The sequence below is a fragment of the Ambystoma mexicanum genome, chromosome 1p (assembly GCF_040938575.1).
Source record: "Ambystoma mexicanum isolate Mex_15411 chromosome 1p, UKY_AmexF1_1, whole genome shotgun sequence".
Taxonomy (NCBI): Eukaryota; Metazoa; Chordata; class Amphibia; order Caudata; family Ambystomatidae; genus Ambystoma; species Ambystoma mexicanum.
The window spans coordinates 804,999,774-805,016,800 of NC_090921.1; the positions used below are offsets into that span (position 1 = coordinate 804,999,774).

The 17,027-nt window shown below is 42.5% G+C and overlaps 1 protein-coding gene across 1 annotated transcript in view; it reads left to right on the forward strand.

The window, feature by feature from the left end:
- Positions 1-17,027, forward strand: part of LOC138581114 (uncharacterized) — a 175,490-nt gene that overhangs the window by 70,477 nt on the left and 87,986 nt on the right. The window contains exons 2-3 of the mRNA XM_069652201.1: positions 2,865-3,194; positions 12,942-13,250. Coding sequence (XP_069508302.1) covers positions 2,865-3,194; positions 12,942-13,250 — 639 coding nt within the window. The remainder of the gene's footprint in view (positions 1-2,864; positions 3,195-12,941; positions 13,251-17,027) is intronic.

A 17,027-nucleotide genomic window follows, 5' to 3' on the forward strand; every position in this document is an offset into this window, starting at 1 on the left:
TCAATGGCCATCAATATCAAGAGCAATGCGCTGATAGGTTTATGAGATGAAGATGTAGCCATGGTCATCTGGCTCACAACAAAATATCTGAACTTCAAGTCAATGTTGCTGGTCTGAAGATCGAAAAAGTTCTATCCACCAAACTTTGCCATTCACTATGTTTGGATGCCACCTGAAAATGCCGCCGATTGTTGCACCGCAAAGGTCACGGTGAACCTTACAGAAAAGGAGACAGATCCTGTAACTTTGCTGCTAATACATACAAGTATTCCTCTGGTTGGACTTCTGTTTTAGGTGATATGGTTTATTTTACTGTTCTGCCTGTACCGCTTTTTATAATATGCAATGTGTTTCTACAATTACATTTAAATCGAAAATTCTAAAGTTTTATTACTGTCTCGACTACATTAATTATTCCCAAAAGAATAATATAACTGAAAAATGTTTTTGTGATGGAACAAAGATAATGAAGGCTGTTATGAATTGCTTGAGTGAGTGTCTACCGCATTTGCGTGGAGACACATGATTGCTTAAGTGAATAGTGGGTACGTGTTGCTCCAGCAACCAGGGCTGCAGCCTTGTACGTCACGAGTAGGGGCGGGTGTTCACGTTTACTGCCGCCAAGGCATTTGCCAATAGCTAGATGGCAGCTGAGATTATGTTATCACAAGATGGCAGACAAAAACAAGTGCAGTTCACAGCCATAAAGCGATGGATGCTCTGTTATGTTATGTTATGTTATGTTAATGGTACTTATATAGCGCACCGTCACCCACGGAATTGGTCCCCAGGCGCTCTGGAGGATCTGTAAATGAGAAGGTGGGATGGGTTAGTAAGGTGAAGAGGGAGTGGGATAGTGAGAGGAGTGGTGTACTGTTGGCAGCTTCAACTCGGTAGACACCGGGTGCTGAGCTTTGGTGCGAGTATTGGATCGGTGTCAGTCCGCGTGTGCTGTTGGTGTGACTTATGTGTTGTTGCAGTGTGGTGAAGTGCGTGCAGCTTGTTGTGCGAGAGATGGTTGTGTGAGTTTTTTAAGTGTGCAGAGAGTTTGAATTTATATTGGTTAGAGGGTTATGTGACATTTAACATGCAAGCATTCACAGTTCTGTCTAAGTGTAGCACCCGCTGACCTACTCAATTCAGTCTGAGTGTGGCACTCACCAATCTTCACAATATTATCCAGATACTGCACAGGCCAATGTTCATAATTCTATCTAAGTGTGGGACAGGCTAACATTCTCATTTCCCTTTAAGTGTTGTGCTTGGTAATCTTCATAATTCCATCTAGGTGTGGCACTCGCTAACGTTCACAATATTATCTAGATGCGACGCAGGGCGAAGTTAGGAAATCCGTCTAAGTGTGGCACACGTTAGCATTCACAAGCCTGTCTAGATATGGCGCAGGCTGACGTACTGAATTCTAAGTGTGGCATATGCTAACATTCAAGTTCCATCTAAGTGTGGCATATGCTAACATTCACAATTCTGTCTAGATACGGCGCAGGCTAATGTTCTCAATTCTAAGTGTGGCACATGCTAACATTCAAGTTCCATCTAAGTGTGGCATATGCTAACATTCACAATTCTGTCTCGATACGGCGCAGGCTAATGTTCTCAATTCTAAGTGTGGCACATGCTAACATTCAAGTTCCATCTAAGTGTGGCATATGATAACATTCACAATTCTGTCTCGATACGGCGCAGGCTAATGTTCTCAATTCTGTGCTGCTGAGTGGGCATTTACAGATTTTGTGCGAGACTTGCCCGCTCAGGCCCTACCCTGTATACGCCTCTGTTCAAACGTAACACTTGGGTTAACCTTTCTTTTAAGGATTTCCAGCATAGAACAGTGTGCATGCTGGAGATCAAAAGAGCAATGCATGGAGCCAGCTAGCCAACAGTTCTCTAAGTAGTGCCATGCTTTTTTGATAAATCATTGACAACATTTCCCAAAATGGTTTGCAGGCTCCTCAAACTTTCTTCAAAGAAGTTCGAGGAAATTCCGGGGCTTGAGAAAGGCTGATTCCTGCATGCCCACATTTGATTTACCAAACTGTACAGAGATATCTTGAGTGGGTCCATTGATCCACTAACCTGTTTTATCATATAGTAATAGGAAAGTAGTTAATATTGTTCCTTCCTATTATGCTTCGGCAGCAGACCTTGGTGGCTCAATAGACCTTCTGCAGACATATTTGAGCATCCCATTGGTCATAGGTTCAAATAAGGGCAGGGAGGCCTCCACCTTTTACCATTCTGGAGCTGATGAAATGAGTATATCCGTGATAGGCAATGACCAGTAATACTGTGTCAAGAACGTATACCATTTGTGCTGTGCACAGTGGCAATGTAGGCTTCCTATTACTAATTATATTTTCACTGTGCAATACAAGTAAAAAAGACCACAACAAGTAGAACTCTCTTTTTATAACAGTTCTTGAGTTATGACCCAAAGTTGCTCTCCATCTTTACCCTATTCATTAAGGTCCTAATTCGGGTATAGACATGTTCCCCCATCCTCATATAAACGATCTGAATTTTCACGAATGCAGGCCCTGTTTTCTTCTCCAGCGACCTTAACAATGCTTATACTTGACCCACTAACTTAATGTGGGTCTAGAGAATAAACCACATTGTGTAAATTATGCCCATTGACACTCATCATGTATATTTGTTTCTCATACATACTCATTGTCAAGATCCTGCAAATGGATTTGGGTTTGTATTCAATGTTTGGTAAGCCAAGCCTTGCTACTGGATTACATATCAGTGTTTGTGAAAGAGGTTGGCTTTTTTGAAGTATGTAAAATATTGCACAAGTTCTTAATGTCACAGCTGACCTCAATTTCTTTCTCTTTCCACAGTTATGAATGCCAATGATCAAGTTGTCACTCTTATGCCCGATAAGGTTATCACTGAGGTTGGCGGTGCTGCTGTGCTGAACTGCAGCTTCACCAAATCACCAACCAACATTTTCTGGTACAAAGAGAAGGAGGATGGAAGCTTGATTTTCCTTCACCAAAGCATCAATAATCCACCAACCGCAGCAGCTCGAGAATACTCCAGTATATTATTCCATGTCTATTCTTGGGTCATTAACAACACTGTGCAATCTGTTTCAGGGGTGTATTACTGTGCAACCAACCCCTTTGGAGAGCCTCGTCTAAGCAACAGAGCCAAGGTTTTTATCACAAGTAAGACTAAAAGAATGATGGGATTTGATACATGTTCTGTATTGCTTATGAAAATATAGCCCTATTGTGATTGATCGCTGGTCTTAGATTGCAACACCTACAACTTTCCAATGGGAATGGCTATGCACTGCTACTGGTTAGAGTGATTTGACATGTACTAAAATCCCCAAAATGTGTATGATTTGAGATGTATTTACATTGTAAAATGTATAAAATGCTCCACCAAGAAGCATCAAAAAGACTTATATTTAAAACGTAGGAAATTATAATATGCCCCTTACTTACAAGACAGTTATAAGAAATATTAAAACCATACAGTTTCAATTACAAGTTCCTTTCTCTTAAAGCTGCACATATATTTCATGGATGTTTGCATTTTGGAGGGATCAATGCTGCCAGAGGTCTAGTAGGACGCCAGGCAGCATTGAGCTCCCTGGGATTATTTAATTTATTTATTTTATTTATTGTGCATTGTGTAAGGCGCTTATACAACAAGTAAATTGTGTTTTAATGCACCCACAGGGCAAGAGAGAGGGACCATGGGAGTACAATTAGATATAAAACTGTTTGATAGAGGCGGACCTACAAGGCCTTGTGAGAATTCAGAACGTGCAAGTGCAGAGAGAGAGAAGGGGTGGGAACTAGGGGGTAAGTGCTAGGTGTATCAAGTGGGAAGTGCTAGGGAGTGAGCAGCTGTAAGTGCCTAGGTGGAGTGGTGTACCATCAATAAATAGGTAAGTGCAAGCCTCTGGTGGTTCAGGCCAGTAGGTGCGAAGGCAAAGTGCTGGGAGAGCATAGGCTGTAGGCGATGGTTTAGCAGAGGAGGGAGGGAAAGAGGAGGTGAAAAGGAAAGTCTTGAGGAACTGTTCCATAGGAGAGAGCCTGCTGAGGAAAGAGATCAGCCACCACCTTGCTGTTTGGCAAAGCGTTTAACACACAGAGTGTTGGTGCAAAAGGAATGTAAAGTTCTGGTTAAGGAAAGAGATCAGCCACCTGCTACAGGAGAGATCAGGGGCAGGGACTGGGAAAGAGCCTCAGATCTGCCACAGATCAATAGTTGCCCCAATGTGAGACTGATTCAGCTCACACACAGTTTTCTGGCACATGATATTAGTAATTCCACCTTTTAAGAAATTAAATAACATATATATGGACCTCATTACAAGTGTGGCGGTCCAGAAATAAGGGTGCCGGTCGCACCGTACCGGCACCTTTTCAGGATCGTTACACTACACTCTGCTGTCTGAACTGCTGGGCGCAACAACCCAGGAAAGCAGAGTTGTCACGGAAGCACCAGCACCATTACCAACAGTGCCGGTGCTTCTGTGAATCCATTCCCGTGGCATCCGGGAATGGGGACTTATCAAATCTGTCACTTGACTTCCCGCTCCACCGGAACTTGTAATGTGCCGGTGACACTGGGAAGTCAGGCGGCAGATTCGGTGGTACAAGGATGGCAGCAACCCGCTGGTGCTGCCAGTGGGTTACTGCCGTCCTCGTAATGAGGCCCATAGTCTGTCAAGAAAATGGGTGAGAGCTATTCTCTGAGCTGATTGCAAATGACTATCATTTGTTTAGGCCTATGATTTGTACAAACTGGAATATAATCAGTCTCTATTTTTTTAAACTAAATCTGCGTACATACATTCTTAAAAAACATGAGAAATACCACGATTTTAGATTGCTACAGTGTCCTTATAGTTCTTCTACTGAATAACCCTGATATTATAGTTCAGAATTGCCACAGAGTGTCAATAACAGTAAACCATGTTGGCAGTAAATCGGCCCATGTACAGCTGATGTACTGCCAAACACGTAATGAGGCCCTTAGTGTATATTAGATAGCGAGTAGAAACACTACCAATTTCAAAAGAGAGAACAGAGAGTAAAATATTGAAGTTTTAGAAAAGAAGGGTAACAATGCTGGGGGTAAATGAAGGGAGGAAGGATGTTGGTCACAAGTAAATCGGGTACAGAACTGTCCCCTTCATCTCTCACCCACCCCCTTCTGTTCACACTGCATTATCTGTCCTTCTTGTGGAAAATCAGGTTTGGTTTGATTTTCCAAAGTATATATTCAAAAAGATAGCTCATCAAAGCATGTGAGAAGCAAAGTGCTGCTCACAGCCTTCATCCAAACTTTTATGTAAACAGCTTTCCTGATTATCGAAGAGGAGCTATGTGCAGGAGGAAGGCCTGGCTGTAATTGCAAGGGCTAGTAGGAGCACTGACCACCCAGCATATCTAAGAGTCAGGTGCACCTGGCACCTAAGTATGCATGTCCTACTAACAGCTACATGCGTGATGGGTGTTCATTTCAGGAGTGTAGTCCTTGAAAGGGCCCATCATTAGCAATGCATATTTTACTTTTTCAACTGTGTTTCCGGGATCTAAAGAAAGGTTCAATGCCAAGTTAGTCCAGTTTTAAAATCATCACACACATTGCAGATTTTGATACCTTTCATTGGACTAACTGAACATTCTTTTCTGAGATGGAACAACACTTTATCTTACTAAGTCCCAATGATGTGTAAAGGAAAGCTACAGCACAGCTCATTCTAAAAAAGAATATTTCAACACTGCATTGGCTGGTGGAACAGAATGAATGGAATGTGGGCATGGAATTGCTGTCTTATCTAAAAGGCCAAAAAAGCCCCTGGAAGCAGGCGACATACGGGTTTGTAAACAGTACTCATTTTGAGAGTTGCATTTAACAGCACAAAAGCAGAAAAAGCCAAATTCTTTTCATATGTAACCATAAAGGTAAGCACAAGCAGTCTTTAGGTGGACCCTACCAGTTTTCTAAAATTACTCATGTTTTTCTAAAAGGTGTATTGAATTGAGAGGTTTGATAACACATAATTGGATAGCAGGGTCAGTAATGCATTTTACTCACAGTCTAAAACAAGTGTTTTGCAGCCTCTAAGTAGCGTTACAGCATTTTAGTGATTACAATACAGCAACTGAGGTTTCCTGGTTGGTATACAATTTGGCACTACAGAAATGTGAACTTAAGGTTTAACTGGTGCAGTCTCACTAGACCTGAAGCTACACAATGGTTTCCTGGCTTGCATACAGTGTGGCAAATGAAGAAATTGACCAATGGTGCAGTGTCTGCTGTTATGTCAGCTTGTCTCCTGCTCGGTAATGGTTGCCAAAAATTTGAGCTTGGATGCCCAAGATTTCCATTGTTAGTGTCCTGTGCCCCTCATGCATTAGGGATCCTGAACAGTAGTGGCTGACAGCTGTTGGTGAGACATGGTACTTAAGGGGAGTCTTCTGACTTTGCTGATGTGATTGCATTGGTGGACCTTGTCTTATAGTTAGCCATAGCGTGCCATAAAACCAATATCAATGTTAACACTGCCGTCTTTTAGATTAAGCATCTTCAGGTACTTGAGCTCCCACATCCTTCCTTGTGTGATATTTGAGAGGACACCTTTTGAAACCATCAATGATTGATCCTTTAATGAATGCCCATCCTGGGTGAAGTGTTAACCCACTGGTGTTTCTGTTTTGTGGTTCGAGGTGGTGTATATATATATATATATATATATTTGTATGTATATATATATATATATATATATATATATATATATATATATATATATATATATATATATATATATATATATTCATCCTTTTATCCAGCTCTTTGCAGGTCAGTAAAGCAGCAGGGTGGAGACGGTATGTGGGTTTGAAATGAAAATTCCTTTTATTCAGGGTGTACAAGAAACACGTCAGTCCGTGTTAGGAAAACGCTCAACAGAAAATAAACCAAGAGGTTTGTAGGCTCGTTGTTCCGCTCTGCGGGTGATACAGGAGTAAGGCCCTCTTAGACGTCGGGTGCTCTCTGTCCTAGCATGCCCAGTGTCCTCGCTCCACTCCTCGCAGTACTCCAGCTGTGGACACAGGGAAGACAGAGAACGCCCATGGTTCTGTGATCGTGAATTTTAAACATTTCGCCCCTCCTCCCCTCCAATCAGCTGGCTCTCCCAACCCTTCCCAGTGTGTCTGGTTGAATCCCTCCCCCTTTCTTTCAAAGGCCCATTGAGTCTCCTTTTCCACCCGCTCTGTCCCAGGTCTGCCCGGCTTCTCCTGCCCCAGTGTCTCTAGAGGATTTTGGTCTCCGACTACATGAATACGGTAGGTGTTGCCATTGTTCTTCTTTGGTTTAAACGTAACCTGTGGCTTTTCAACTATCAGGGTTTTGACGACCACATGGTTTTGCGGGGTATTGTGGGATTTCTAGTCCGTTGTGCTGCACGCTCTCTACCTGATTTTTGCGGTGTCGAGTTTGTTTTAGATAATTCCCTAGCCGTTGTTGCCTCCGGCAATGGAAGATGGTAGATGTCCCTTTCTTGGGATCCGTGAGTTACATGTTCCTTCGCTAGGAGGATGTTCCTGTGGTATCCTGTACTCACCGTTTCTGCCGGGCTGCAGTGTTTGGGCATCTCACCGTGCCCATGCTGTACACTCCGCTGGGTTGTTTAGGGGTTTCTGGCCCGTATGTGTTTCCGGGGTCTGGATGAACTGTATGTTCTGTGGTTTTCATTGCCTCTGTTTGGCAGGGCCCCCGGGACCGAGTAGTCTCAACCTCACAAGGTCTCACCCACATAATTGCTTTGAAAGCATTTTTTGCATTGGATGAGATATACAACATTGGATGATCTGCAGTTGTATGTCCCTTGTATCTGCATTGCTCGGTTCTGTGGTGTTGTTTTGGCAGATCTGGTGCACATGTGTTGGCATGTTGCACATCTCCTGATGTTGCAAGGGTACCTTCCAGGTCTTCCTTGTTCTTGATCTATTGGAAATGTACTCCTGGTCAGAGACTGTACTAGGTTTTTTAGTTGCTTGTATGCAATTAGGGGATCTTCTTGGAAGATGTCTTTGAGCTCATCATACCTGCTGAAAATTGGCTGTAGCTCCTTTACAATCCTATACAGTTGGGTTAGTGCCGGATGGTAGGTGGCAAGCAAAGGTGTTCGTTCTGTCTCTCTTCTGTCTTTGTATTGTAGCAGGTTTTCTCCGGTTATTTTCAAAGCATGGTCAAATTCCCTTTCAATTTGTCTGGCCGAGTGACTTTTTTTCAAGAAGGATTCGCAAAGTGTGGCAAGTTGGGTGTCCCTTGTCTACTTGTTGGAGCATATGTGTTGGTATCAGATGGCCTTCCTGTCAATAAAGGGCCATTTTGTGTTGCTTGGACACTTGCTCTGTGCAGGTATTTATTCCTGTCAGTGGATCTCTTGTATACAGCTGTTTCTAGATGTCCATTTCTTTCAACCAAGATGGTAGTATCCATGATGTGAATGGAGTATTCCATGGTGAACTTAATGCATCAGTGGAAGCCATTTAGTGATTCATGGAATCAGAGATGTTTTTATCGGAGGACAAAAGGGGCACTTGCCCAGGTCCCACACCTTGGAGGGGGCCCCACAAGACTAGCTGATCTGAAAAAGAAAGATACCAGTGTTCAACAGTCTTAAATAGCAACCATCAGGATATTTTATGGGGTGCTGCTGAGGCTCTAAACCCACTGCCTTTCTGTTTTGACAAGTGCATTCTGCCTTGATCAATTCATCATGTTTTGCTTTCTGTGTTCACTGTGGTATACATTCTTTGTGTGTTCCTTATGGCACAACTCTGTAGCATGCTTTCCTTCCTGTGCTAATTATGTTGTTTGTGTGTGATAGGCAATGGTGAAATGCATATTGATAAATTGAGTGCCACAATAGTTCAGAAGTTATCTCAGTGTGTGAAGCCGCCATTGCAGAGATATGTGTTCATATGCAAAATTAGAATATCACACTCCAGCAAGGCTGGCTCAGCCTTTCCTATGTCTGAAATGTATAAACCAGCCTGCATATGTACTTGGTTTTGCAGAACAACATCTGCTATTATCAGCAATGTACCTGTCATGGTCATGAAGTCAGGGGCACAGGCATGTAGGGTTCGCATGCACAGGAGACCTGGGTGGACACTGTCCTGGCGCCAGGCTCATGAACAAAAGTTAACAAGAACATCCATTTAACACCAAAAAGCTTTTATTATGGACATAGCACTTCAGGCGCATTAACCTTGAACATTCTATCCATTAAGCAGCCCCAAGTGTATTCTTGGGTATGGCTGCTAATGGATTGCCTTTGCACGTGCTCACTCTCTAGGAATGGCAGGGTGTGGCTGGTAAGCCGTCCCTAATGGGCGTCCCCACAATTTTAGCTATATAAGCTGCCCTGATCCTCAAGACAGACGCTTCGCGTTATTCTGCACTTGCAAGCAGCGTAACGCTCACTGTCGCCTGAGGTCAGACTTACCTTTGAAAATCCTGCTTCCTGGACATCCTGCTTCCTTCCAGCATACTTACCTACTGGGGGAAGCTGTTCTTACCTGTACATCTCTTCGGCGAACCAAGTATTCATCTTTACACTTTCGGGAACGCCGAAATCTTCATCTTGGCACCGCAGCACAACACGCTCCATCGTTGACAGCAGAGCCTGCAAGGGAAAACAGAAGACAAGGTTAGACATCGAAAAAACAGTCAGTTTAAGGTTGCGCTTCACCATACTTAGCGCTTTTCCTTAAACCATCACTTACCTGCTGTCAAACATTGCGGTAGCATCCATCTTCCATCCGGCCGCGTCTCGCGTCTTACAGCTGCATTGAGGGTGCATTTCCATCTAAGGGAAGAAAACAGAAGAGAGACATTATTGCAGGCATAAATAGGACCAACATATAAAGACATTAAACAGAACGAACAGCATCACCAGCGCTCAAGAAAGACTTACCAAACATAAGGAGAAGCATAGTCGCAGCTGGACTGGACTAATCCTTTTCAGGGATCAGTGAAGGAACTAGATCCCATTCGACGTGCCCCTGCCAGAAGTAGCAGGACGGAGAGCTTATCTTCCAATATTCACACGAGCAGTATCACCATGTACCACCGCTCACAGCTTTTCTACTGAGGGAGAGGCCTGAAGGGGGTGATTCAAGTTCAGGGAGGACTGCAACCGTGCCCCAATGCCTCCGCAGAGACCAGGTAAGCGTAACAGTACCTGTACTAGGATAGGGGTTTCTATAAAAACTAACATATCATCCGTATGGTGAAGGTTTAGAAATTGGTTTGTTCAGATGGGGTGTAGGCAATCACCTCCAACGATGGCATAAACCGTTAGTCCAAGAGGTGAATACGTATACAAATTCAAGACTATGGAATGACAGCATTCATGTTTGTTTCCTGGATTTGCCAGCAGACGATACAGTGATCCTGGTCAAATCATCTAATATATCTTACATTACTGTGCTGTCTTCTGTGAGGTTTGCCATCTTGCATGCTGCTGGTATCGTTTAGCCCATTACTTGATCTTTCTTCTTATGTAGGCTATTTGGGTGGAAGGGTTGGTAGACAGAAGAGAGTTTACCATATGTTGCAGGCCTCAGGCAAGCATATTTTAAGGTCTGCTTGTTTGACACAAAAAACGGTTTGCTTTTTAATAAAAGTCAAAGGTTTCTATGCACGTTTATAAATGAAAATGTCACAAGTCATTATTTAAAGCTTTAATATACATAAGACAAATCTAGATTACATTTCTTAAATCAGATCGATTGGTATGCTGGTTCTTATATACTTCCATTGATGATGGGGAAAATGAAGCTAGAATAATTCCCATTTTGCATATAACCCTTCTATAATATGTTGTTTAAAAATGGTCATGTTTGGTAATGTGATTTGAGTACTTTCAAAGTCTGTTTTTTTTAAACAAATTGGGTTGGTTTTAGTTCATGGTAATAACTGGAAAAGAAAACATTTAAATATGCAGAAATTACAGAGTTGGCAGAAAATTCCCTGCTTCACTCCTTCACCAATGTGTGATCATGGGCATCTCCTTGAATTTTGTATTGCTTAACCTTTCAATAGTGAGTCTCGGGAGGAAAGCTCAGGGGCAACGTGCTTGCGTTGGAAGCAAGCACACACAGAGCAACACAGGTTTGATCCCTGGGTCCGCGCTGAGAAACCACTGGATAATAAGCGGGTAATAAATAACAGATCATATCATATAATTGCCAGTCCCTAAAGCTTTAAAATTGTCAGCCCTTCCGAGTGATTTCCTTCTCATGGAATGATCTTCATAAAAGCCTTGTTCATGATATCACTGTGTTAATAGTGAGCATATTTATATCGCACACCACAGGCATTTGTTCCTTTGATATCTAATGGCAATACTATTTGAAAACCATATCCCACTTCTAATCTCAGTCTGTCTGGATAAAGACACCTTCCTGGTAGCTTCTAATCAGCCTCCACTATCCATGTGTAGCGTTTTCCTTCCTTCCAATTGCTGGTCTTTATTCATGCATGAGCACTTTTGCATTCTGTGATGCAGCTAATGAGAGTTCTGTGTCTATTATGGGTTGCATGTACCTTTTACATACGGTCCTGCATTAATACTACATCTACCTTCCTGGATGTTATTGATAAAAAGTATCCTGTATGTACTAGAACAGTAACCGCTTTATAGACTGCTAATGTTGGTCTTCAAATGCTACTTGTTTATCGTTCTGATTAGAGCAAGAATGAAGAGGACAAGGGGACGTAAAGGGAGTAAACATGCTTATTATGCTACGAGAAAGCATATCAACCTATTGGTTGGGAGCGCAACAGGTGGGGGCTGAGGGGTGCGGCCAGTATTCTTGATCCCTTAATTCCATTGGTTTGGTGGAGAGGGCCCCCAAAGATGTCCGTGCCCAGGGCCCCAAAAAGTGCTTAAGATGGCCCTGCATGGAATTGTTTAAGAGAGTCTTCACCTTCTGTCCAAATTAAGAATATGTCATCAATGTAGCGCAGGTTGTTAAGCGTCACGTGATTGTGAAATACCTGAGTTCTGTGACGATTCTGACGTTGGAGGCCCTCAATGTTGGTCTTGTATCTGACTTGGCAAAGCATTGTCTTTGTTGTGCACCAGAGTGAAGAAGGTGAATGCCAAGGGTCTGGTTCAAGCACCTCTCATGGACTGTGACACAAGTGATAATAGAACTGATTTCCACTAGATATTCAATATCTACACCACAATGAATGAAATCTTAGTGCACTACTCACATCGTGTGAGCTTTTTATGGTGTCCCAGCTAGATGGGTACATTTTAGATATTGAAACCACAACTCCCAAATGTGGCTAATGAGACGCCCCTGGGTGAATAAAAACGGATGCAAATCCCACGTTTATCTGAAGTCCATGCAAGCTAATTAGCTGTTCTAACAATGATCTAATAGCCAGCCTTGTTACTTTCAGCATTTTAGGAGTTGTGTGTTCCACCGTTGCTCTTTTAGGACGATTTAAAACGTCCATGAACTCTGTTTTTTTCCATACTATTGGTGAGATGAGGGACAGTTTCCTCTTTATATATCCCTATTAGATAGACATTACATCACATGCTACCTAGGGTTAGGCACCCACGTTAGGGATAGGGTGTCCTTCTGATAGGGATAGATAGCACATTGTTTTCCCCACCTGTGTTTACCTGAATTATTGGCTCACTGAACTCTCTGCAATACTGTTTCTCCTAAAGAACCGTTTGTGATGTGATACGGTACTGTTTATTCAACGGTTAGGGAATGTAGTCATTCTCACTATATTATCTTTGAATTTAGCCTGATGTTCTATTTTATGAATTGCATGTATCATTTTTCTCTATTAATGCAGAGCAGAGAGCGATGTAAACTTTCTTGGTCTGTGCATCTCACTTCCAGATACAACCCAATCTCCCCGTCTCTCTATTCTGTTGCCGCAAGAAGATCCCCAGCTCCCTGGTGAAATGGTGCTCCTGTGTGTGGTGTCCGGGGTCACCAATGATTGGGGCCCAGTGCTCTGGCACATTGACAGCCATGAATTCCAAGGGCAGACAGATGCTGGTGTGTTTGATGCAGAAGGCGTGTTCAGCGTCCGGAGCTTATTAGTGGTCCCCGGTGAGATCTGGAGACAGAGGAAGAGCTGCAGCTGTTCAATCATAAACAATTTGACAGGACAGACCTTCACAACTACATTTTCCAGAAAAACAGGTATGCTATGTGCACACTTTATACTTATGTCAGCTTGTTTCTGAGTCATCCATCCTAAGTTTGGTACGTAAGGAGCTGAAGCCACTGTGAGATAAAGTGATTTGTCTCAGATAAAATAATTATTTATAAGTGCTGATAAACCCCATTTCTACTTCGTTCTGTCAGGAACAATGTAACCACTAGATTGCATGAGATTCCTCCCCGCGTCACTTCACTATGACACAGGACTAACCTAATTGGTTACAAATTAATGAATTAATGAACATTTCGTATGCAATACATGACAAATTAAAAGAGATTGGTTAACCAAAAATGGCCACAGTTCATTGATAAGCTGAGTCTCCTGATTCCAACTGTGAGTAAGATTAGTTTGTGCCCCCCTCCATCTTGTGAATTGGTTTAGTCCACGTTTGCCAACATTTCGTTTTTGCTTCTATTCAGGGATTAATGGTAGAGATTTGGATCAGGAAACTGACCGCTCATGTTTGGTGGATTGACAAAACATTTGTAAAGCATTAGAGACGGACCCAGAGGGCTCTGTTCTGTGGTAGGTGATCACTGACCAACCTAGTGGCCCTGATCCAAAGGAGAGGACCTCTAAAGAGGGTGAAAGTCACCTGCCACACATTAGAGCCGATGACAAGGGATCTAATTATGTTATAGCTTGATTAGGAGGCAACAAGACTCACCAGGGGCTTCCTGCAACACAGATTGTCCATGTGTCCATGCCCAGCGCCCGGTGTGTACAGAACATTAAGGGAATCTTGAGATACAGACTTTACAGGTGGTTAGAGCATCCATTCCAAGCATTCTGATTAGCTAGGGAGGTGAAACGGTCAAAAGAATAAACGAGAAGCCTGGAATGCAGGCTTTGATTGGTGGATAGAGTCTGCGCTCTTCACTTTCTAACTGTCCAAAGAGAATCAGATATGCAATGAAGTAGCTTATTTAAGCAACAATACCTTATTTCCCTGAGGTTCCCTGGATGGTAAAGGCCAAAGGTACACATAAAGCAGAGTTTACATTGCACCTTGCAGAGGGTTATTTGCAGTAGTTATCACAATTCATTTAAGTGCCCTAAGTACCACTTTTGAATGACAGCAGCTGCACAGAACACATGGAGAGTTTTGGGGTTTAAGTGAAATGCACACAGGTCATCTCATGTGCAAATCCTCAATTCCCCATTTGAGCCCCAGCAGTTGTACAGAAGGCCTGGATAGCGGATTAGTTTTGCACATATGCCATCATATTTATAGATCCTAAATACCACCTATTTACAGCGTGACTAGCTCATCGCCATTTGTGAATGGCTAGAAGCACTCACAACAAAAGAAAGTCAATTATTCAATGTAATTGGTAGGAAGAACAGTACATTTGACCAACACCTGCACAGACTTAAAAAGGGTGCCTTCGAACTTCCTTATTAACTGCATGCACACACAAGCCTTGTAATTAGAGCAGCTGAACAGATTTAGAGGCTATGAATAGCGGTAAGAAGCAGATTGCACGAGTAAGATGTAGATACATATTCGACTTCCAATTTAGAAATTACCAATTGACAATGGGAAACGCCTATTTTTCGAGTGCATTCAGGATTGAATTCAGAAACATCCATTTAGAAATATATGTTTAGCGGTCCGCTCAGAAGAAGCAAGACTAAAGATATGCCATCAATAAGTCAAAAGAATCCAAGCAAATCATTCAGAACGAGATAAGCCAAAGGCCCCCAACTGCTGACCTGTGGGACATTTTGCAGTACGTATCTTATTAAATAAGCTATTGCAGTCTGCTAAAGAGCCAGCCTCAATATCTGGTACTGTCCACTTTTTCAAGCAAGCGTGGTGCCACTTGTTATAATATTAAAAGAATCTGCTGTGCCTGGCTGATTGCCCACGACAGATCTCTTAAACAGCCAGATCAGCAAGTGGAATAATTAGATAAGATTAACTTTGCCTGGACTTTGCACTGCAAAAATACACTTTGCACAGCTCCATGAATCAGGGTTTGTGTCGGCAGTGCAAATTCACTTTGAACTGGGCAAATATTCCATGAATCCTTGTACGGGAGACAGAAAAGGAGGCTGTTTACAAGCCAGCCAGAGAAGAAGGCTTAGATGGAGTCTGAGTTGTATTTAAGCCAGCCCCGTATTACGTATGTCATGTTAAGCCATGATAAAGTATAGAAGCGCTGGAATGTGCATTCGGTTATATCTATTGTTAGTATGAGGGACATTGAGAGGACTCTAAAATATCAAAAAAGGAGAAAGGCAGCAAGATCAGACTTTGTCCCAGTAGATATTTATTTGGATGAAACCACGATATGGTTGCCGGTTTTGTGTAAACTCTTCAATGCCATTATCAGATTAGGAAAGGTGCCCTCTTCTTGGCAACAAACACTGATCATCCCCACATACAAGAAAGGAGGAAGAGATTTGCCTGCCAACTACCATCTGATTTCTTTATTGGATAGCTCTGGAAAAATATTTGGGAACGTTTTATTAAGTTACCTCCAAGAGTGGGCATATTCAAATCATATAATTACCAATTTACAGGCAGCGTTCCAGGCTAGCAAAGGGACTGCAGATCAGTGCTTTAGTCTGTTTCTTTTAATCCAAAAGTATACTGTGTTATTGAAAGCTAAACTATATCCAGTATATATAGATTTAAGGATTTATTTTAATAGTATCTCTGGAAAGATGCTGTGGAAAATTCTGCGCTCAAGGAAAGCCCCCGCACATTTGATCATTTTAATGCAACAGCTCTATTCTGAGCACTGTGCAGCAGTTCCTTATGGACTTGGAGGTGAACTAACCGCTCATTTCAATGTAAAGAAAGGTGTAAGGCAGGGATGTGTTCTCGCCCAGCTTTTGTTCTCTGTGTATATACAAGAGGTAACAGATGCATTATTAGCGTGGTGTTTAGACTGTCCTAAGATGGGTACAGAAAAAAATCCAACTCTTTTTTACGCTGATGACGCTGTGATTTTGGCAACCACAAGGCCTGACGACCACCCTGAACGTCTTCAAGAGAAAATGCAAAAAATTCCAGATGGAGGTAAACATAGGGAAGATGAGGGTAATGGTTTTCAGACCGACACATACAAAACATTATCCCCTTACATTGGAAATTAATGGTATAAAATTGGAGCAAGTACAGTTTTTTGATTACTTCTGTTTTCGGTTCCAGGACATCGGGCAGTGGTCAGCGCAGATAGAAAAGTCCAGCATTAACCTTCGCAAACAAAGTGGGGCTATTAAATCCTTTTTTAATAAACACAGGAGTGGTGCAGTTACCTATGTGCTGGAATTATCATTATATGGGGCTCACATTTGGGGATGCAGGGACACAAGGGTGTTGGACAGGGTGGAATGTAATTTTCTGAAACAGTTATTGCTGCTACCACAGAGTGCTCCTTCAGCAAGTGTGCCATCACATACGATTGAAACCAGTGTTATACTGGGTGAGACCGTAGCGCACAGACGGATTAAAGAAACAAAGAGAGGCCTTAGGTCATCTCTTGACTTTGGTGGTAGGGAGAACCCTATGGTGGGTGAAACATATAAAGGACATTCTGATGGCTTTAGATGAAAGCGAAGCCTGGGAGACCTCCTGGCGTGTGAATGACTTAACTCGCACCAGAATAATAAAGGGTGACGACATAAGATCAAGAAATCACCACACAGAAGCAGTAAATAGGTTTAGAATTGGGCCCAGATTATTTATTGCACAAGTCAGGGACTGGATTTGAATGTTACATAGATCAAATGAATCCCCCTTT